The sequence below is a fragment of the Alosa sapidissima genome, chromosome 18 (genome assembly GCF_018492685.1).
Source record: "Alosa sapidissima isolate fAloSap1 chromosome 18, fAloSap1.pri, whole genome shotgun sequence".
Lineage (NCBI taxonomy): Eukaryota > Metazoa > Chordata > Actinopteri > Clupeiformes > Clupeidae > Alosa > Alosa sapidissima.
The window spans coordinates 32141277-32165260 of NC_055974.1; the positions used below are offsets into that span (position 1 = coordinate 32141277).

At 41.2% G+C, this 23984-nt stretch overlaps 1 protein-coding gene across 7 annotated transcripts; it reads left to right on the forward strand.

Moving 5' to 3' along the window:
* The first annotated feature begins 11761 nt into the window (after positions 1 to 11761).
* LOC121690429 lies at positions 11762 to 23491 on the forward strand. 7 transcript variants are annotated; one of them, XR_006025062.1, is made up of 10 exons: positions 11762 to 11848; positions 13829 to 13868; positions 20564 to 20735; positions 20839 to 20929; positions 21561 to 21875; positions 22003 to 22067; positions 22352 to 22446; positions 22619 to 22728; positions 23201 to 23274; positions 23381 to 23491. XR_006025062.1 is itself a non-coding variant. In XM_042070979.1 (4 exons), exon 4 carries the CDS (start codon positions 17299 to 17301, stop codon positions 18898 to 18900), a length of 1602 nt encoding a protein of 533 aa, XP_041926913.1. In that variant the 5' UTR covers positions 11762 to 11848; positions 13829 to 13868; positions 17005 to 17118; positions 17189 to 17298; the 3' UTR covers positions 18901 to 19360. The 7 variants fall into 7 exon arrangements, 4 of the variants coding, with proteins under 4 accessions (XP_041926913.1, XP_041926914.1, XP_041926911.1 ...); XR_006025063.1 differs by having other exon boundaries at positions 22003 to 22056; XM_042070979.1 differs by lacking the exons at positions 20564 to 20735; positions 20839 to 20929; positions 21561 to 21875; ... (3 more) ...; positions 23201 to 23274; positions 23381 to 23491 and adding exons at positions 17005 to 17118; positions 17189 to 19360.
* Positions 23492 to 23984: the final 493 nt, after the last annotated feature.

The window sequence follows — 23984 nt, forward strand, 5'->3', positions numbered from 1 at the left end:
GATAGTCCCTCCAAATTAGTGAAGACAATTGCGATTCTTGCCACAGATATTATGTCAGAGCCAGTTATGAACCTCAGCAGTTTTCTTAACCCCATCTCATCCAACCCACGAATGTACTGCTGGAGATATTGAAGGGCCTGTCTCTCTGGAGGAGTTGTTGGATGGGCTTCGATGAGTTTCAGGACTTTCCTGCATGTTGGCTTTTTTTTCTGTATACATGACTAGCAGTTGTTCTGGTGTTTCTATGGTGGTTCTGAAATATTCAGCAGCAACTGCTGCCATATTGTCAAGAGCATACTTGGGCTCCTGAATGATCTGCTTATGCGCAACTTTCAGGAGAATTTCTTCAAGATTTTCACGTTTTGGAATTATCTTCATTCCCAGTCGATCCAACATGTCAATTCATCCTGTGCTTCACTGGCAAGGTCTTCATTTAAAGCAGTGGCTATGAGATCTCTCTCAGACTGACTCAAGTAGAGTTGGAAAGACTCATACAGAAGATTTGACGACACAGCATGCTCACTGAATAAAACAGCTGTTGTTAATGCTGGGGCAAGGCGTAGTGGAAAGTATCCTTGGTCCATATATCTATCCCTTTGCTAAAATTCTACCCACAGCCCTCCATTCATCTTCCTGCCATTTGGGTGATAGAGACGGTACTCTTAGTTCTGCTCCTTCTGCTGCTCGGTCCAACAATTCGTTCCAAAAGGCAGTATACACATCCCTGGCTACCCCATCTTCATCTCGGCCCCTTTCATTGATCAAACGGTACTTTAATGGGTAGTTCAGAATCAAGGGATCCTTGAATTGAAAAATCATTTCTTCCAACAGATTAACCCTGCAAAGTTTGACTTGCACTGATATTATCTCATAGCTTAAATCATCTTCAATTGGGTCTGCTGGCACAGGAGTGGATGTAGAGGGGGCATTGAAGATTTCCTCTGGAACCAAGTCTGAAAGGGGCGTTAAAGGAGAATTCCGGTGTGATATTGACCTAAAGTGTATTGAAACATGATACCGAGTGTGAACGTATGTCTCATAGCCCATCTCGACTTGTCCCCTGCACTCCAAAATCTGGCGCTAGTTAGCCGATGCTACCAACAGCTTTTTCAGTAGTGGTGCTTCGGCATCGGGCTAGCCATGCAAATAAATCACTGTTTTACAGCCATTTACGAGGCTCAATGTATCTCCACACTTCATTGGTAGACTTCCGAGGGCCCTGACATTTAAAACGAGACATTGAGAACTTTGAAAAAGCACTGGTAGTTTACTTACAAGACGATTTATACAGACAGTATCTTCACGAAGTTTAGCGTTTGCAGCCATCTTGAATTTAGTCACGATAAGTCGAGCAACGAGTAAGAATGAACAGGTATGATAAGGGATCAGATTCCAAAAATAATTCAGTGGAAATGCATCCATGCATCCCTCGGAAGTCTACCAATGAAGTGTGGAGATACATTGAGCCTCGTAAATGGGTGTAAAACAGTGATTTATTTGCATGGCTAGCCCGATGCCGAAGCACCACTACTGAAAAAGCTGTTGGTAGCATCGGCTAACTAGCGCCAGATTTTGGAGTGCAGGGGACAAGCCGAGATGGGCTATGAGACATACGTTCACACTCGGCATCATGTTTCAATACACTTTAGGTCAATATCACACCGGAATTCTCCTTTAAGACAGGGCTGCTTGTGGAAAGGCCGACACTGCTGACTGGTGAGTCTATGTCAGGCCAAAATGGAAGAGTGTCATCCAGCTGGCTTGTAGAGGGTGTAGTTACTCCGGGTCCTATGACCACCTCTGAATCAGACATTGGGGACATAAGATCTATGACTTCAGAATCAGATGAATTTGCTAAGCTGGTGACATGACTATCAGTACTTGGTGATTGTGCCTGAATGGTTGACATGTCTTGCTGCTGAGCAGGGTGAGAAATCTGAATGGTTGGCATGTCTTGCTGCTGAGCAGGGTGAGAAATCTGAATGGTTGGCATGTCTTGCTGCTGAGCAGGGTGAGAAATCTGAATGGTTGACATGTCTTGCTGCTGAGCAGGGTGAGAAATCTGAATGGTTGACATGTCTTGCTGCTGAGCAGGGTGAGAAATCTGAATGGTTGACATGTCTTGCTGCTGAGCAGGGTGAGAAATCTGAATGGTTGACATGTCTTGCTGCTGAGCAGGGTGAGAAATCTGAATGGTTGACATGTCTTGCTGCTGAGCAGGGTGAGAAATCTGAATGGTTGGCATGTCTTGCTGCTGAGCAGGGTGAGAAATCTGAATGGTTGACATGTCTTGCTGCTGAGCAGGGTGAGAAATCTGAATGGTTGACATGTCTTGCTGCTGAGCAGGGTGAGAAATCTGAATGGTTGACATGTCTTGCTGCTGAGCAGGGTGAGAAATCTCCAATAGTGTCGCTCCAGCTGTCTATTTCACCTTCTTCCTCTATGTCTGATTCATGTACTCGACCAGTTGTGTATAGACAAAACCGTAAAATTCCAAACTTTGACACTTCGTACAGCTCACCAACACTTGTGTTGTCATCGAGTTTGGATTCCTTGAAATCATACACATGGTGAAGGAACTCTTCCCATTTTCCTTTTTTTGACTTGCCATGTGGAAAAAAACGTTCCTTCGCATGAGACAATAACTCTGCTTTGACCGCATGCTTGTTTACATCCAGTACCCTTGTACCCTTGTGCCCCCCCCCACGCTTCCGTACTTGCTTTCCCTCATGGATACACCCCAGCTCAATTTTCCTTGTGGTTTTGACAGCATTTCTAGACCTGTCAAATCTTCTTGTTCGTACAGGCGCAGGTCCCGGTTCAGATGCCTCATCATGATGAGTTGCTGTGGTCCTCATTCTCTGTCGCAGTTTTTCCAGAAGTGACGTCTTTGCTGTACTGTCTTCTATTTGTCCATACAATATCGCCTTGTGGCAATCCTGTCCCCATACACTGGTAAATAATGCTCAAGGGATGCATTGTCTATGCCTTTAATAGCCAATGTGTATCTGTGAACTAAACAGGGCAGATCAAACAAATAGCCTAATACAAATTAACTAAATATGTATTTCCATTTTTCAGGACATGGGAAACTCATTTATAATACAGATACCGTTCTCAGAGGTCAACATCATAGAGAACAGTCACGGGCAAGACAGACGAGGACCACAAGTGAGTCACGTTTCTTTCAGTTTATTAAACGGTTGGGGGGAAAGGAGTGTGTGGGTGTGTCCCAGTGGCAGAGAAGCGTCAAACGTTGGTGGGGACGAAGGGTCTGGGCTTACACGCCAGGGGCCTGGAAGTCCTGGGGAACACAAACACACAACAGGAGAGCAGAGGAACAGGGCAGGCGAAACAAGGCAGCAGCACAGACAAAGCCAAGGCAGAACTCGCAATAGTAAAGGTGGCAGGCAGGCCGAGTTACCGCGGCAGGAGAGCAGAGGGGAGTCAAGCGGGTCCGGGTATACAAGCAGGAGTCAGCGTAGCGCGTAGACGTGCAGGTTACAGGTGCAGGCTTTGCAGACGTTCTAACAAAGGTGGACTGAAAAACAAGGCTTTAAATACAGGGGATGGTTAACAGGAAATGCAGTGCAGCTGGCAGGTCAACGAGAGAGCAAGGGTAGGGACAGGTGCGGCTAATCAGGCAGAGCAGAGACTGGGAGTGGCAGATAATTGAGAGCAATGAAGGCTCGTTAACAGACAGGGAGAGAGAGCTCACGACAAGAACAGTCAAGATAACAAGGACATTACAGAAATGTAGGCCTACCGGTAGTTGAACTTGAACTACAATCAAAAACTCCCAATGCAATGTAAATACTTAAACAGGCTACATAAAGAGCATTCTAAAGTCACTATAGCATCTGGTAATTTGTAAAGGCCTTCACCTTACAACAATAACAGGCTTCAGACCGTCGAGCCAAAGCGAGCTAGGCCAGGCCGTGCCGGGGATAATTGCTTCCACACCTTCGGCTGCGGGTGCTAACTGGTGCCACTTGGGGGCTATATTGGTTACTGGGCTACTGGGCCCTGATTTCTGGCCCACCCTAAACGTTGGGCCACTTGGTGCAAGAGCGGGGCTAGGGGTGGGGTCAAGGTGAAGGCAGGGTGAACCCGTTGTTGTGTGTGAAGTCGAGAAACATGATAGGCAAACATCATAGCCATTCCATTCTGTAATTAGGCTAACTCTGTCCAGAGGTCGCCATGTAGCACAGTAGTTTAAAATTAAAAGTGAACTTATGAGTTAATTAACATAGGGAAGGAGAAATTTTGGATTACTAACAAATAATATGAAATAGAAGTGATTATTAATAAGTTTATATTTATTCACAGTAAAATGTCATTTATGGTACATAGCTCATTTAGATACACCTATGTTATGTGTGCTTGCATTTTTAGGAATCCACCGTCTTGGTTTGTTTAGAAATGAATAGACTATTAAGTGACATACACGTAAAAGGACAGAAATAGGTGACTGATTTCGATAGCATAGGCTACAGTAGAGGAGAGATACGCGACTTTCTGCTTATCCTGTTTGAAAATGGGTCGTATTGGTGACGTTTTCACAAGCGAGGGCGTGTCGAGTTGTAATGTGGAGAAGCTATTGGCCTGACAGTCTGAACACAAACGTGTCAGGGTCATGAGGCTTGTAGCCTGGGCTACTATCACCAGGTGGCCCCTCAAATTACCATAAGTGTGGTAATGTAACCATAGACAGTAAAACAATGTTTTGTCATGCTGATCTATGGCCAGCACAGGCTTGCTATGAACTTATTCACCGTGGTTGCAAAAAGGGTTGTACTGGGAACTGTTGAATGTAAAAAGGCACATCACTGTGTACATGCTCTGGTGGCTGCAGTGACTAAAAAAGTGAGGACACAAGGACACTAGGTGTCATACCAAATTTGTACTGATGTAAACCATTCAGCTGCAAGCAGTCCATCTCCAGAGATTGGCACTGGTGACTGACAGCCATTTTTAAACCCTTAAATCTTTAATAAGCAGCTCTTTCCATGATTTTGTTGGTGTTGTGTAATAAAGCAACGTGAGCACTCATGGCCCATGACTTTCTTATTAGAGAATTGTAGTCAACATTTAAATACATATTTCCTCTTGGATGGGCGGGGCCCAGACGTGCATTTGATGTGTGTGTGGCCCCATATTTACCAAAATCTGCCCAAATTGGTAATGACACCTGAGCAGTTCTGGTTAATTTAGGTGAACAGGCCTAATATAGTGACTTTAGAAAGCACATTCTGCAACCTGCTCAGATTATTTACTTTGCACTGGGAGTTTCTCATAGTAGCCTAGTTCAAGTTGATGAGTTTAAGCTCTAGTTCATTGAATAGGCTACTGACCAATGTAGAGCAATATAATAGTTCAAATGGGAGCAAACGTGAATAATTCCGGTTTTCATAATTGCATTAGCCTCATTTACATCACAATCTAGCCAAAATGAGCAGCATAGCCCTTCACATTCCCCAGTTTATCAGGTCTGGGGAGTTTGCTGTCAAGTCAAGCACAGTAATTCCATATTGATAAAACGGTCATTGGTAGCCTAGCCTACGTTTGGAAGTGTGGACAATCCTTGAATCTCTCATTCTTGTCACATTCTCAAAATAAATGTTGACTAATATAATCTAATACCGTCAACTTGGGAGACTTTGGTGTATGCCTATGCACTTGTGCATGCACCCGGTCATCACACGGAAACAATATTAGATGGCAGACGAATTAGTGTTGGATTCTGACTGATGTGCATGTTTTCATAATGGTTTGGCTGGCATGATGTGAAACGGGACATTATCACATCCATATTGGCCTAGAAGCGGAAGGGGCATTAAAGGGGTGGTTCAGGATTTTGGACATAAGACCTTATTTCCAAGTAAGCAAGTGTGATATTTATCAGTGGAGACCGTTTTCAGCACGTTTCATCCAGTCCTTCTAATTGCAGAGTTCGCAGGTGCTAGTCTAGCGCAAGTCAACGGTATGTGCTAGCCTGCCACTAAAGACAGTCTTACCCACTCCAAAGTACACCTGAGGCGTTAGTGGTTTGTGTCCGTTTGCTTTGAGGTCGCTAATCTTATGTTACAGTAGCCTACCTGTGGTAGGCCTAGCTGCTGCAATGATGTCGGTGGTGAGGTGGCTGGCTAAGTTTCACCTATTCCTAGCAAGCTATTTTCTCAGTCCTATTTCCCTTCATGTTTTCGGACAGTGGGTATCAAAACACATAGTATCAACTGGCTGGTTCTATGTCAGCAATATAGTCGCGTAGGCTAGAACTAATGAGGCTAGGCTAGCTCGTCACACTTTAGCCTACGTTACAGCTAATTAAGTTGTATAAGTAAGTATACTCTTTTGATCCCGTGAGGGAAATTTGGTCTCTGCATTTATCCCAATCCGTGAATTAGTGAAACACACTCAGCACACAGTGAGGTGAAGCACACACTAATCCCGGCGCAGTGAGCTGCCTGCAACAACAGCGGCGCTAACATTGTACATAGCACTAAGCGATTTTGTCTCACCTTGTCTTTTTGTATCCTTTCGACTCTGTCTTCGGAGACACCACGTCCATCGTCACTATTCATCGTGTCACCCTGCAGACATTAACGTTAATCGTATCGTTAGCACTAAATGGCACCTGTTAGCCCGGCCATAGATGAAGCTACAGACTAACGTGAACGACAGTCGAAAAAACAAAACCGTTAGGCTAAGCCTGCGGATTCAGTTTACTATCAAGGAGATGTCTATTCATTCAAAACTTAGTTTGTGTTGGAAGTTATTCAGCTTACCTGCTTCGAATAGCTTTCGAGTAGCCTTACAACCAACCGACCAAAAATAAACTGAACATGTGGTGGAAGATGGCTATGGGATTCTGATGTCGTAATTACGAGATAATTATCTCAATCAAGATCTTCTCATAATTACGAGATAACCTGATATTTTTTTTTATTATTATGTGAATGCAATGTGCCACCGTAAGGAAATGAATCATACTTTAAGTCACCTTCATCCAATGGATCATGCCTTAGGTATGAGCTACACCAGGCATGTAACTGAAGCGTAATAAAGACAAGCAAAATGGTGACTCTAGCAAGAGTAGCTGGGAATAAACTCTGAATAGAGATAAACTAAGATTACCTCTTGTACTCACACACACACACACTTATCCTTCCTCTTGTATTCTTTCTCACACACACACACACAGTGCAAGTCATTATCAGAGTAGTTAAAATGCAAATGAAGTTAACACAGAAAACAGACAAAGACACTCAAAGAATAAATTACTCATTACACACTCCCTCTCCCCCACACACACACCCTCCCTCTGACACGCACATACACAGACACACATACACTACTCATTACACACTCCCTCTCCCTCTCTGACACACACACACACACACAGAGAAAGAGAATAAAATTCAGACAGAAAAAAAACATTGACACGTGCTGTGAGACAGAGATGGAGGCAAATGACTACAACCAAAGTTAGGCTGTCACAGTGTGTGTGTGTCTGTGTATGTGTGTGCGTAAGACTGTCACTGTGTGTCTGTGTGTGTGCATGTGTGTGTTAGGCCATCACTGTGTGTGTGTGTGTGCGCGTAAGACTCTCACTGCGTATGTGCGTAAGACTGTCACTGTGTGTGTGTGTGTTTTAGGCCATTGCTGTGTGTGTGTGTGTGTGTGTTAGGCCATCGCTCTGTGTGTGTTAGGCCATCACGGCAGGTCTCCACAGAATTGAAAAATAGAACAGGAAAGAAAAACAACCTTTTCTCCCTCTCTCAGTCTGTCTTGCTCATCTCACTCTCTCTATTTCTCTCTCCCCCTCCATCTCCACCCCATCCCTCTCTCTCCGCCTCTCCACCCCATCCCTCTCTCTCCCCCTCTCCACCCCTCTCTCTCCACCCCATCCCTCTCTCCTCCCTCTCTCTCTGCACGTCTGGCTGCTCCCCCTCTCCTCTCCTGTCCAATCTGTTCTGAATTGATCTTCATGGTTGAGGGGGAAATAAAAGGAGGAGATGAGGTGTGAGTGTGAGTGTGAGTGTGGTGTGTCTGTGTGTGAGTGTGGTGTGTGTGTGTGAGAGTGTGGTGTGTGTTTGAGTGTGTGTCTGCCCCTGGAAATCTCACTGCTCTTCTGCTTGGGCAGGATGGCCCATATTTCACGCACACACACACACACACATCTCCTCCTGGGTCTACCCCCACCCCTACAAGCACAATGGAACAGTGTGTGTGTGTGCGTGCGTGTGTAGGGCGGGTGAGTGTGTTTTAAGAAATCAATCCTTATAACTAGGGATGCACGATGATATCGGCCCGACATCGGTATCTGCAGATAACAGCTTAATAACTTAATTATCAGCCCGATATCGGTATCTGCAGATAAAAGCTTCATAACTTAATTATCGGCATCGGGCGATATGGACATTTCTGCCAATGTGCCTGGCCGATAAGGTGACCTGTTAATTATGTGCACGTGAAGCAACTGTTTACGTTACTATGAGTGCCAACAACATACTTCAACATGGTTGTGTGGCAGTATTTTCAAATTCTAGAAACTGATAACAAAACTGCTATTTGCAGGGCTTGTAAAGTACCAGTGATGCGAGGAGGGGGTAAATCCATACTCTTTTAACGTTAACAATTTAATTACACATCTTAAGAGCCATCATCCTCAAAACCGTGCTAAACCAGCTAAAACCGTGACGACGCATTGCTAAGCTTTTGTTTACAATGGCAATCAGTTTCTAAAATGTGTAACGTTAGCTAACGTTAGAAAGCTAGCTTGAGGTTCATGAAGTCCAGAATGAAGGCTGACATTTTAAGCTTACAGGGTTACAGCTGCATTTCTGTTCATTGAGAACAATGAGTCATATTGTCAACAACACTTCTTGGGGAACTGTCTTGTAGGCTACTGTTAAAGTATGACATTTACATGTTTATGTGACAATTTTAGGCTACTTAATAAATGTGCCATATTTGAAATAATTTAAATATTTTTCATGAGTGTATGTATATTTCTAAAATGATACAGGGTTGAATCAAAGTAAAGTTTTTAATGTCAATCAACAGCAAGTAGCCTACACTATCATAATAACAGTTTAATTGTAGTACAGGAGACTTTTCAATTAATAAAAATTAGAGGTGAATATCGGCATCGGCCAAAATGAGCTTGTAAATATCGGCATCGGCCAAAATGAGCAAATATTTGCTGTACAGAATAAAATAAAGAAACAAAAAAGAAATAAAGCAGAAAAACAGACAACAACGGCATTAGGAGACATGTAGAGTTACAGACAGCCCAGAGGAAACTTTTGCTTCTCATTTGTATCCCTTCTGTTGCTAAAGAGGCAAAATGGTGATTATCTTTTAAGGATCATTTAAGTATTACTTTTGTCACAATTATTTCTCCTAATTTTGCCTTAGGAGAAATAAAACAAGCAAAAGATGAGACACATAACAATAAGACAAGTAGGAGTCACATAAGAGATATTAGTTTGAGAAGCAGGAGAAATACGGGAGATCTCTTATATGTTTGAGTGTAGTCTCATTTACAACTTGTTTCTCCTTAGTAGAAATAATAGAGCAGATGGAGTCACATAAGAGATATTAGTTTGAGAATCAGGAGAAATACGGGAGATCTCTTATATGTTTGAGTGTAGTCTCATTTACAACTTGTTTCTCCTTAGGAGAAATAATAGAGCAAATGAGGAGACATTGCAATGAGAAACTGTTGAGAAGTAGGAGTTACAATTGAGATATCAGTTTGAGGGTCAAAAAATAGGGCACTCCATAGCATTTCAAACTTTTATTTTATAAAACAAAGCAAAACAGTTGTACTTTAAAAATGGACTTTAAGCAATGGGAGCTTGCACAGATGCACTTTAAAATGGACTTCAAGCAATGGAAGCATGTTAATGCCTTGATATGTTCTTTGTATAATGTATAAATTCTTATTTATTTATTTTTTGTGTGTGAGTGTGTATGTGAGTATTATTTTTAAAAGCTGCACAAGCAAATTGCATTGTACGGACCAACTGCACAATGACAATTTAAGACTATCTATAAATCATACAACATGGAGAAATGAACTAATAAACAATAACATAAACAAACTGAACTTGTGCCAAAGCGTGCCATACTGTGTACAATGGTGGATGAAAGCGTGGGCTGGTCAATCTGCATCTTTTATCCTGGTGGTGGAACCAACCAAAGGGAGGAGGGAGAGAAGAGCAGAAAATAGAACATTGTTAGTTTGTGAGCCACTCAAAAATACAAAGTAAGACATTTGTTTGAGCTGGCTCCATAGTCAGGACGCATAACAACTAAATGCAGCGTTGCCTTGTTTAGTTCTGATAGTGGGTTTCAACAGGAACATTTCTTCTGTGATCAGTGAGGTTTAAGTGATGAGTATTGCTGGAACATGTCACACAGTCTCATTGAAGGGCAAATCTGGTGTAAACTGATTCAAAGCCTTGTTGTTCGAGCTCACCAGGCACTGTCCAAAGGACAAAGAACAATAAAATGTGTCATAACCTAGACAAGTTATGGACAAGAAAGTAAAGCTGCTCAATATGGCAAAAAAGCCTTCGGTATCTTCTTTCCATTACAGGGTTTCCCCAGGTTTGACCACCCTAAATAATACTTTTTTTAAGACCTTTTTAAGACCACTTACATGAAAATTAAGACCTACATCACACCCATTATGCGGTTGTAAAACACCAGATCAAATCCATAATGACAATTAAAACAACACTTCCTCATGATGTGCTGTCCTCTCCTTTTGACTGATTATGTTGATTCATTGCTGCCAGTGCGAAAACCCAAAGTATTGTTTGCGCATATTCCAAGAAATTAGACTAGTGTAGTTGTCACGATACCAAAATTATTGTTTCGCTACCGATACCACATCAAGAATAGCGATTTCGATACTTCTTCGATAATTCTTAAAAAATCTATTTGATTTGGGGGCCCAGACCACCTTGACATCATCAGTAATATTGAATATAGTGTTATCATTCACACCAGTGGGCATCTTAGATTCTGCTTGACTCTTTCCACACACACAGAAAATTATGGCTTATTTCATATGTTTCTATTTCATATACCTTCAAATTCATAAAGTGTACAGTTCCCAGCGGGCACCTTGACGTCAATTTGACATCAACAAGTAGTCAAGATTTTGACCACCATGTATGACATGCATGAATATATATAATTTCATTATATTTTGTAATTATTTCCTTGTGGTTGTAAAGAGGCCCAACAAAAGTATCAATCTGACATGTTTTTTCTGGTCCCTATGTCTCAGGTCAATATCATTGACATTAAATCAACGTTGATTTGATGTCAAGAAATTAGACATCTAATTGATGTTAAATTTATGTCAAAACAATGTCTGTTTAAATGTCTGAAAAGGTATGTTTATTGATCATTGTAAATCAACGACTCCTTTTCAACATCTAAAAGACCTAGGAATCCGAATGTATGTGTATGTTTTTACATGTGTGTTTTTATTTATTTAAATGGCATGTTTACATTTAGTTCACAGTTCAAAATGACAGCAGACACTAAAATTGCATATAGGCTACTATAAATGTAAATCAAATTACTCTGAAATTGAAGCTGATTTGTTTAAATAATCATGGACTACAAACTGACTACAAAAAGACGACACATCCTGCCCATATCCCGCGAAAATGTAGCAGATCGGCATAGTTTCTAACGCTCTCACACACAGACTACCACTACTGCTACTGTCTGTCTACTGTACTGACTGTCTGCATGACTGAGATCTTCAACTTCGACATTCAAAACTTCAACTTCGACATTCCTTCACTTCCAAATCCTGGTAAGTAACAAGCTAGCATGCTATTGTTGTTATTGTGTTACTACACTATCCTATACATAGGCTACTGAACTTTAAGGGGTGTAATTTTCCGAATTATGTCGAATAATTTTATTGCCATGCGTTTAACGTTAGCAGCTACCTGTGCTAGCTAGCTAGCTAACTTACCCTGAGGTTAGCTTAACTATAGTTTATTCCGGTATGATGGCAGAAGTGTCTTTGTGTACTGTGTGCCAAAACTAAACTATTTATCATGGTAGTGCAGCTACTTCAAATACTGTAAGTAGTGTATATTATCTACATATAACACTACTGGTGGGAAAAAGGTGGAGGTGGGGGTGGGGCGGGGATTGCACGGAAGGAGATGCACGATATTTCAAGAGTTGGACACCCATTCACTTTACTTTTTTAGCACAGTTAATGTGGACTAAATGCATCAGTTTTTCGTTTTTTTTTTTTTTCTTTTCGTTTTTATGAAAATTCCCCTGAATTCCCCATCTAAAACTATACAATAAAGTCATATTTTTGTTCAGTCTCTCTCAAATGTGAAGGGTTTGTTATATAAACCATATATTTTTTGCATAAAACGTAAACACTACTGCTAACGTAAAGTTAATTACCTACTGCATTACAGATATTGGTTTGTACCGTCACTGTAATTCAAGAGTTCAATGATGGAGAAAGTGAACTTTCTTTTGAGATGAATCAAAGCCTTTCCCGAAATAGTCACGCTGCCCCTCCATTTTAATTGTTGATGCGCCGAAAGTAGACCTATCATGCTTATCAAGTGTAACTCTCTGAAGACATTCTTAACTTGTGGGTGTTGGAATTGTTGCTAGGTAGTTAATTTAAGTTCATTCAAAATGTCAGGCCGATTGTATGGCGTGTGCGTCCCGTCACTGCTCGTTTGCATGTTAGCTGTCGCTGCCAGCACGTTCTATACTCAGCGTCGTCCATCCTGGCAAATGAGTTCAAGTGAGGACATAGAGTTAAGTTGTAATTAAACAATTGCAAAAATGATTGCCATAATCTGATTACACCCAAAATACGTCTGGTTTTGGTACTCAAAACATTAAAACATACAAATTAATGTTTTACTTTGTTATTTGTTATGCAATGTTAATGGTATACAGATTAAAACATGTTTTCAGTGTCTCTTTAGCTGAAAAATACTTCCAACACGCAGGCCTCTTCCATGAATAGGCACTCTAGTCCTTGAGCTACCCCCTATTTTTGTCAATAGGTACCACTAGAAGGGAGTAACTCCCGTAGTCTCATTTTTGACAATGTACATAATTCCAGCTATAAGCATTCAATAATGAATACTGAATATTATATTATATAATATAAGAAATGTGTAGAGAGCAGAATTTAAGCATGGCTGCATTGGCTGTGACATGGCTGTGCCATTTCTTATAGATCAAAATGACATAAGCCTAAAAGTTGTTTTGAGTCAAGGCTGTATGTTTAGCCTATTGAATAACTTGATGATAGAGAAGACAAATAATTTAGTGGAATGATGCATCATCAGTAAATTTGCAACAATGTGAAAACAATCTCTGGTAGCCTGTAAGTATTTTTTGTTTGAAATAGCCTGCTATAGTTCTGACTGTTTTCCAAAACAGTCATTCTTGCATAGTACTTTGTTTCTAAACTTCAGTAGTCTGGACTAAGGTGGTTAATGATGTATAGTGATGAACAAAGGGAGACCGCACACTCTAGCAGCTCATATGCCAGTAGTTTAATACAACCAACGTTTCGGCCTGTGGCCTTTCTCAAGTCTTACTGTCTTAATGATGTATAGTAACACGTGGACTGGCACACCTGCATATAACAGAGACTTAATGATGGACTACCTTAGTTTCATCTGTGAATCATCTGTTTTGTTTTTCATTGGTTCATATAGGCTGATAAGGAGTTAACAAATTAACAATGATTGTAAAATGATTTCCTAAGCATGTGAAATATTTTCAATTCTTTCAGAGCACCAACACCGGAAGCCTTCACAGATTTGAATATCAGCGTTAAGTAGCCATCCACATACACTGTCCCATGACATTTTAGATTTAGTGTTTCCTCTAGATTTTTTTAAATAGATAGATAGATAGATACTTTATTGATCCCCAAGGGGAAATTCAAGGTCTCAGTAGCATACAGACATCACACACAACATGCACTTACAGCAGAAAAAGTAATATACAAGAATACTCCACTGTACAATAGAGACAGTAGAAGATAAACATGATATTAAAATACTAAAATGCTAAATTCTAAATATACTATAAAAACTAAATCAAATATAAAAGTGGCAGCAGCCCATCAGCCCCCCGGAAAAAAAAAGGTTACAAGGCTACCATATGAAAAAACCTGGGGGTGTCACTCCCGGGATTTAAAAAAAAAAATTCTAGTTGATCAATGTCATGTTAAATGGTGTGATTAGCAATAACTCTGCTATGAAACAGAGACATTAATTTTTCTGGTCAGTGAGGTTTAAATAAATTAGTTCCTGAATCGTATCCCATTTAATGTGACTTCAGAGGGCTTGAGAGGGATAGGATTTAAACCGTGGCGGCCCGCCATGCTAAAATAAATGTAGAGGAAACACTGGATATTCCTTTCCTTGTTCTACAACAACAACCAAATAACATGATCATGCTGATAGCATTTGCTCTTCCCAAATACAAGTAGCCAGGTGAGATGTTTGCAACTACATTACTTTTCATCAATCCAGTTGCAGTAGGCCACTAACAACTAATAACTAATTTTCATCTTTCGATTAGTCAATTAATCTAAACGACTAATTAAAACAAAAAGTCAAGTGTTTGTTATTTCATGATGTCCATTTTATTTTGAACTCAACTGAAGGGCCAAAATGTAAAATGTCACCTGTGCCATAAACAATATCAGTAACTTAAATGTTACCAAATAATACAATTTTGTAACGTATTTTGGGTGTAATCAGATTATGGCAATCATTTTTGCAATTGTTTAATTACAACTTAACTCTATGGAAAATGATGGCTTATCTCATGTTTCTATTTGATATATTTTGGAATTCATATAAAGTTATTTTGTTAATAATGTATAGTATTTTATAATCTGCATAATTATTAGTGGCTAAACAAAATTTGTAATTTGAATACTTCATATTGATTTTTAAAGTATTACACTTAGAAATATCTTTAATGTGGTGTGTAGGGCTAATTCAGTACACATTGGTTGTGTGTAGGTGTAATTGAGTGCCTGTCACTTTAAGAAATACGTGAGAGCCTTCAGTCTCACAGATTTAGGTTAGTTAATGATTAACGGCCACAGTTAACAATGTCACATCCAGCATGTATGCCAAGACGCGCACATGCTGAACTGCAGTGTCAACACTCCTCTCATTTTAGGCTGAGTTAAAATATACACATCAACCTACCGAAATCAAAGCTCCTATTGCTACTTTGAACCGGTGTGGAAGTATTCATTCATTCACGTCAAATAAAACTAACTTAGCCTACTCAACTTAGCAAGTGAAAAGATGATCTAGTTACAGTCCAAAGTTACTTTAAGGCTTAAAATGCACATTGATAAGTACATATTCCATGAATACTAAACTTGGGTCTCTTTGGAGTGTGCTGAAACGATCAAATTATCATTCAAAATAAAAGCCCCCCGAAACAGAAAAGGAAAAGGCCAAAAAGAGTAAATAACATAAGGAATGCATTAATAGTAATATTAAAAAAAAATCGTGTCGTGACTTTAAAATCGAAAATTGCATCGAATCGAGGATTTGGAGAATCGTGACACCCCTACTCGGTATCATGTTTCAACACACTTTAGGTCAATATCACACCGAACTTCTCCTTTAATGCCTGATAAAAGGAGCAAAATGCTGTTCTGTTTCACCTGAGGGGGCGCTAAAATCTATTTTTTATTGTAAATGTTTATTTTGGTGTTCGTAAAACACCTGTAACTACATGCATTTATTCTGTGAATGGGACTTGGGACAATATTGGTACTTACACACTAAATGTCCATATACTTAGCTATTTCCACATTGATTTGTATGGTCCTACTAGCAATATTGGTACTTACACACTAAATGTCCATATACTTAGCTATTTCCTCATTGATTTGTATGGTCCTAACTAGCTTCCCCACATACCATTCCAGTTGGCTGAAAATGACACACAAGTACAGGCGTACATAAGGCCCATCTGGCTACACTGAGCTACTTGAGCATGGTTGGCTATACTACTTCCTCAAAATAATTGTTAGGCTATAGGCTACATAATACACGCCGCGCCAACTGTCACAGATCGCGCAGCAGGGTACTTCCCTGTCTCTTGACATGAGTGAAACCCCCTAGGCTACTGCCCAATCTAGGCTACCTGTGTTGTGTAGGCTACATAGTAAACAAACAACAGAAGAGCATTGTCATGACCTCGTGAGTGCTAACTCTGCAGAACCGAACTCTTGCAATACTGCCAAGACATATGCCCACCAATGAATGCTTAGTCGCTTACCCCATGACAGTGGAAGGCCAACTAGAATAAATGTCCCCACCTGGCAAAGTTAGCAATCCTACTTGAGTGTGCCTGCGACTTCTGTGCCATCCAAGCGGGTGTTTTCCGCAGCTGGACTACCGGTAATTGTTAATAGGTTGTGTTCGCGTCTCCTCCCTGACCATGTTGGCATGTTCAATATGACGTGTCTAACTAAGGCTTGATTGAAAATAATTTGACATGTAGCATTTTTTTTTAAAATCCAATGAGCATCTGGTTTGGCGATGTAGAAACGCACTGTCGTGCTTATAATTTTTGGTTTCTTCCAATTAGCCTACCATAGTCCTTTGTAAGTTACCCGCGAAACTAAGCATATGTTTACCTCACAAACTTTGATTTGGTCGCTACAGCTTAGCCGTTTATCTGCGTTGAGCTTTTACTCTATAGATATGAAAATGATTCATACACTGTCGCTAGTCACTCACTTGCAATTCACTGACGTCAGGACGTGAAGGAGCCACAGCCATTAAAACGTTTCTTGCAGAATCGCTGCAGTGTGATGGCATATCTAAGGAACTACAGGAAGCGTACTGCTGAAAGGGCGCGCACAGCGCACAAACTGATGTGGAGGTGAATTACCGTGAGCAATATTTAAAATGTTTCTTGCAGAATCGCTGCAGTGTGATGGCTTATCTAAGGAACTGGAGGAAGCGTACTGCTGAAGTCCTTGCACTGGCTGACTTGAGTGAAGAGGATGGAATGCTGGAGAGTGTGGATGAGGAGGTATTTTCACCTTCATTGTTACCTGATCACTCAGATATTGAATACTCAGATGTGGTGTGGTCTGACTCAGACACCCAAATTCTGTCCGATGAGTCCTCAGAAGAAACTGTTCCTGATCTGGGTGAGGAGCTTGCAGCCTGGGCCACCAGGAACAGCTGCAAGCGAACTGCTCTTAATGAGATGTTAGAGATCCTAAGGCGACAAGGACATCGGCTCCCAAAGGATTCCCGAACACTGTTGCAAACACCAAAGAAAGTGGTAACAGTTGAAAAATGTGGTGGACACTATGCCTACTTTGGTGTTGCTTCTGGCATATTAAATGTTTTGTCTCAGCATCCAGGAATCGTTGAGCACCTACATTTGTGCTTTAACATTGATGGTGTGCCACTGTTTAAATCTTCCAACTTGCAAATGTGGCCCATACTCTGCAACTTTGACAACTTTGTTCCTTTCATTGTGGCCATCTACTGTGGAGGTTCTAAACCAAATTCAGTGGAGGACTACTTAAGTGACTTCCTCCAGGAGTTGCAGCAGTTGCAGGAAGATGGCGTTGTTCATGGAGGCGAAGCAATTTCACTGTCTGTGAAAGCATTCATATGTGATGCTCCTGCCAGGGCATTCTTGAAGTGCATCAAGAACCACAACAGTTACCATTCTTGTGAGCGATGCACTATCAGAGGCACTTATGACGGAAGGGTTGTTCTTGGGGCCAAAGAACCAGATGCAGTTCCAAGGACTGAAGACTGTTTCACTCAGTTGGTGTATGATTATCATCAAGTTAAGATATCCCCACTGTCTGTTGCTGGAATCTCGTGCATCCATGGGTTTTCCTTGGACTACATGCACTTGGTGTGTTTGGGTGTGGTTCGGAGAATGTTGCATTTCATGAAGCAAGGGCCAAATACATGCAAATTGTCATTTCAACAAAGGAGCAGGATTTCAGATCATCTGAAATCATTGAATGGAAAGTTGCCAAGGGAGTTTTCTCGCCAGCCAAGGGGTTTGCAGGAACTTGACAGGTGGAAGGCAACCGAATTCAGACAGTTCCTTCTTTACACAGGACCAGTAGTTTTGAGGGATGTTCTTGCGCCTACTGTCTACAAGCATTTTCTTGCACTCACAGTCGTCATGTCAATTCTGTTAAACTCTGATGATGTGCTGCGGAATGAGTATTTAGGGTATGCCAGAGATTTGACTGTGTACTTTGTTGAAAAGTCTGAAGAGATTTATGGAAAAACCTTTGCTGTGTACAATGTACACTCGCTGACCCACCTGCCAGACAATGTTGAGCATTTCCAGTGTTCCCTGAACAATGTTTCAAGCTTTCCATTTGAAAATTACCTCTGGACACTGAAGAAAATGGTCAGGCAAAGTCGAAATCCTATCGCTCAGGTTGCCAAACGCTTAACAGAGCTGGAGAAGTCAACGACACACAGAGGTGTAGCTGTAGCCAAAGAGATGTTCACTTGTGTATCTACCACATTAAGGGATGGCTGTTTCCTTCTGGACAACAAGGATTTTGCCTTTGTGAAGGAAAAACGTTCAGACGGCTCTTTGGTTTGTGATGTGATACAACATAATGATACAGAGAGTTTCTTTGATGACCCCTGTGATTCCAGACTACTCAACATCGTTCGTGTTAGAGACCTCAGCAGAGCAAAGCGCCAACTGATCACGAGGCACAAGTTACACCGTAAAGTTGTCTGCCTGCCACTCCGCCGTGAGGCAACCAACTCAGGGTATGTTCTATTTCCAATGCTACATGGAGTAGAACGAAGTTGAACTGTACGTCTCCACCACCACTGGACTGCCACCTGCCTCAGCCTTCACCACTGAACTGCCACCTGCTACACCTATAGGTCCCACCGCCATTGGGCTGCCTCCTGCCTGAGTCTTCACCACACTGCTACCACCTGCCACTCACTCTGCCACCACCACCACGTCATGGTTCCAGGTCTAGCACCACGGAAACACCAGGTCCAGAGCCACCACCACCAATAGACTGCTTCAGCCTCCACCACACTGCTACCACCTGCTACTCACTCTGCCTCTACCACACTGCTGCCACCAGCCACTCACTCTGCCTCCACTGCCGAACTGGGCCACCAGGAACAGCTACAAACGAACTGCACTTAACCTGCCACTCACTCAGCCACCGCCGAGTTACCACCTGCTACACCTTTAGCCCCCTCCATCATTGGGCTGCCTTCAACCCCCAGATTCCCAGTTCCACATTGAAATGATTGACTCTGTAGACCAACTTCAACAGCTTAACAGACAGCTAACTTGTGAGGGAAAAACAAAAACCGAACTACATAAAAGCAAAACCTACTGATCTCAAAGTTCCTCACACTGTTGCCACTCAGGTCCTGCACCATGGAAACACCACGTCATGGTTCCAGGTGTAGCACCATGGAAACACCACGCAATCGTTCCAGGTCCAGAGCCACCACCACCAATGGACTGCTTCAGCCTCCACCACACTGCTGCCACCTGCTACTCACTCTGCCTCCACCACACTGCTGCCGCCTGCTACTCACTCTGCCTCCACCACACTGCTGCCACCTGCTACTCACTCTGCCTCCACCACACTGCTGCCGCCTGCTACTCACTCTGCCTCCACCACACTGCTGCCGCATAGTTGCCACCTGCTACACCTTTAGCCCCCACCATCATTGGGCTGCCTTCAAAAAACAAGTCGTAATAATAATTCATTTCAATCCACTATTCATATGTCAACATGGTCAGGGTGGAGACGCGAACAATGCTAACAATGAACTAGCATTCATTAATAGGCATATGTCTTGGCAGTATTGCAAGAGTTTGGTTCTGCCAAGTTAACAGTCACGAGATCATGACAATGCTCTTCTGTTTGTTTGCTATGTAGCCCACACAACTCAGTTAGCCTACATCGGCCAGTAGCCTAGGGTGTTTCACTCATGTTAGCGACAGAGAAATACCCTGCTGCGCGATCTGTGACAGTTGGCGTGGTGTGAATTATGTAGCCTATAGCCTAACACATCGGAACTGCGCGAAAATAACTATATTCAGTGCCTACTTAATTTTCAGTCCGTTCTATTTTTCTACATTTTGTTAATACTTTTGTGCCTGTCCACTACAGCTATATTTTGCATATTGTGCTGATATGTCAACTGGACTAAAAGGGATGTTACCTTCCTTCTCTCACTGCATTCTCAGAATCTCATCCTGTTCCTCCGATATCCGATGAATTCGGTGGATTGAAGAGATTAGTTCTTCTATCGTTGCATCTTGGCTGGCTAGTCTAACTTTCCACTTTTTCTTTGCACTCTTGAATTTGAAGCGACTAGCTATGCGGAACTGCTAACGTTGATGGGAGGTGTAGTTTTTATGCTGCATTCGCGATGTGATTTCTATTAGCACCAGTAATGTTTCTTGATGTGTGTGAATGTGTCACCTTTTTCAGCCCTTCTGAGTTCGCAGGTCTGTAACCACTGTGCTGCCACCTGCCTCTCACTCAGCCTCCACCCTCAGCCTTCACCACTGTGCTGCCACCTGTTACTCACTCAGCCACTACCGCTATTGAGCTGCCACCTCCCACTCAGCATCCACCGCCGAGCTGCCTCCTGCCTCAGTCGGTAACATTGACAAGTATAGATAAGCACAACGATATAGTAGTGTAAGAGTTCTCGTACTTGCACTGGCCTGAATCCAGACTAAAGATTTTACCTCTCTGTCAAGGTTTTGTCATGTGGGTTGGTGCTGTTTGGAGGGAGAGAAATAAAGAAGAGGAATCGCCAATTGACTTCTGAGGCAAATTCACTGGGACATGGTAAGTAGGCCAATTATATCTTAAACTAAAACATCAACATCAACATTTTTATTTTTTTTTGGACTGAGGTTACAAAATGGTTGTCCTCATGTAATGAAGATTTTCAGTTGGATTTATGTACAGTACTACTGGGTGACTTGGAGAAAAATGGAACTAGTATAAAAAATATTGTTATCTTTTTGGGGAAATTATTTATAATTAGAACAGAAGAGCTAAAATGCCTTAACCTACCCAGATTTAAACAATATGTTAGGTCTTACTCGATGACAGAGTGCTTAATGGCATATGATATGGACAGGAAACAATATATGGAAAGATGGGTAAAAGTTAAAGAAGCAGAAGGATGGGATAAATAGAAGATCTGGGTAAGATTTGCGATAATATATTGATATCTGGATGGCTGTCTCTTTTTGGGGAGTAAAGGGGGTGGGGGTTACATCTTTTGTGTGTGAGTGTGTTTTTTTCCCCTTTCTTTCTTTCTTTGTCCTTTATGTCCATTTGTTTTTTGTTTGTAATTTGCTGTAAAAAAAATAAAGAAAAAGGAAAAAAAAAAAAACATCAACATGTAAATGTACAGTTTTGTAAGTGAAGTCAGTTGCTTAATGTTGTCACACTGTTTGCAATCAAACAGGCCCCTCCCTGCCACTGCCGCCGAAGAAAGTTATGTCCATACAGGAGAAACACCAAGAGCAAATCCAAGTCCACACAGGAGAAACACAGGAGCAAATCCAAGAATATGATGTGATATTGCTGTCTTTGGTCTGACTTTCAGAGTTCCAAAAGCGAGTGCTGTATTTACTAACTGATATGAGAGCAAAGCTCTCTGAAGCTGGCCGTTTTTACGAGTCTCCCCATTCCCAGTTCCATTTACAGGTCATTGACTCTGTAAACCAGCTTTCAGGAGCTGAACAGACAGCTAGCTAGCCATGAAACACAAAAACGCATGGTAGGTTACTGCCAAAAAGGAAAACAAACCTTTGCAAACAGATGTAATTATTCCATATGCAATATCTTATTCACATATTCTTGTACCTCATATACATTTCTGCATATTTGCAAAATTCTTCCTTCAGACAGCTCAGATGTCAAAGATTGGTGGCGCTACCCCACGAGAAAATGTAAATAATGTAATGAAAAGGTCAGTCTCTGAAGTTGTGCTGTTAATATCTTCAAATGTAGGAACTTTTTTTTTCTTAAATGAGCACGCCAACATTTTGTGAAATTAGCTTATTCACAGTCTCCCTCATGTTAGAGCTAGGTACGATGAGACAATCTTCTCCTGTCTTTGTGCAGTAACGGGCAGCCTATTGTTTAGGTTAATTGTGTGCTTCACCTCACTGTGTGCTCTGTGTGTACCTCTGAACAACGTACCTCTTATTTCACATTTCTTGTTGTTAAACTTTGTTTATTATTTATTGACAGAGTGCTCACAAATGGCCTCATGTCCATTATGAATATGGATGGGGCTGGGGACAAACTCCCGTTTAGAAGTATGAATCTCTACAAGGTCATGATAGGTAATTATATTTTCTATTTGTGCTCCTACATCACCTACAGCTTTTGACCGACTTATGTCATTGAATATGTTTTTAATAATTTTTTTTGTAATGATAAAGCGTATTCTCTACATGATTTTTTATTTTGATCAGTATTGGCAAGATATATGGCAGTTACTGTTCAATTTTTCAGGTGCCATCCAGAAGTCACAGCCTGGCACCTCTGAAGCGTCTATTGGTAGCCTGATGGCAAACTATTTGCGAGTTGCACCAGACAGAAGAGGGGGCAATGGGCGCCGGAAGGTAAGAGCTGCTGCGAACAACAATGTAGATTTAGGCCCATTAGTGTGTCTTACCCCACCCCCTTCGTCTTACACCTTGTTCCTCGAAAGAGTGGCAAGACAGGGGTGAAAATATTCCCCTTGGAAATGAGACACCACTACCTTACATAGGGTAGAGCCCGGACGAATGTGATGTTTTGAAATTGCTGCTCTCTCGCTTTGAATGAATGGCATGCTCATATTCTACAATTCAGTGCAAAACTGTACTAGCATTGAAATGAGATCCTGTCATATGACACTATTAACACAGATATTAACAAAAGGTTTGATCCATTGTCATATATTAGTACGCATCTGCACCTCTGACTACTGCATGTGATTAGACTATATTGTGGGTTTTCTTTTCGTTGTCTATATGGAGTATTTTTTCCTATTACTGATAGACAGGGCCCGTTTTAATGTTTGCTTTCTTTTTCTCTTGTTTCCTTTCACAGACACTTGAAAGCTCTGGAAGTGTGAATCCATAAGCGCCCCCACTGTACAATGTTTATATGTGTAGGCTGTTTAGGTTACATACTGTATATATTATGTTTAGGTTACATATACAATGTTTCTACGAAGAACAATGTTTCTACGTGTAGGCTGTGTTAAGGTTACATATATATTATGTTCAGGTTACATACTGTATACAATGTGTCTACATGTAGGCTGTGTTTAGGTTACTATACATACATACAGTATGTATGTATGTGTGTATATATATACTCTACCAGTCAAAAGTTTGGAGACACTTAGAAATGTCCATTATAGACAGAAATCTCCATTATAGACAGAATACCAGCTGAAATCAGTTGCATTGTTTGTTTTTTAATTAGGGCAGCAGTTTTCAGATCACATTATGTGCTTACATCATTGCAAAAGGGTTGTCCAATGTTTTTTAATTAGCCTTTTAAAATTATAACAGATTAGTGAACAGAATGTGCCTTTGCAACATTGGATGAATGGTTGCTGATAATGGATAATGTAGATATTGCATTAAAGATCAGCCATTTCATTCTATAACGGTCGAGAACCCTTTTGCAATTATGTAAGAACATAATGCAATCAGAAAACTGGTGCCCTGTGTCACGGACTGAGCCATGACATCTAAAAAAAAAAATACAATGCAACTCATCTCAGCTGGTATTCTGTTTATAATGGAGTGTAATGGAAATGTCTAAGTGTCTCCAAACTTTTGACTGGTATATATATATATATATATATATATATATATGAAGA

Excerpts from the sequence above, each read along its gene's own strand:
- LOC121690429 (XM_042070977.1), top strand. The coding sequence starts at position 17,020 with ATGGCTTATCTAAGGAACTGGAGGAAGCGTACTGCTGAAGTCCTTGCA.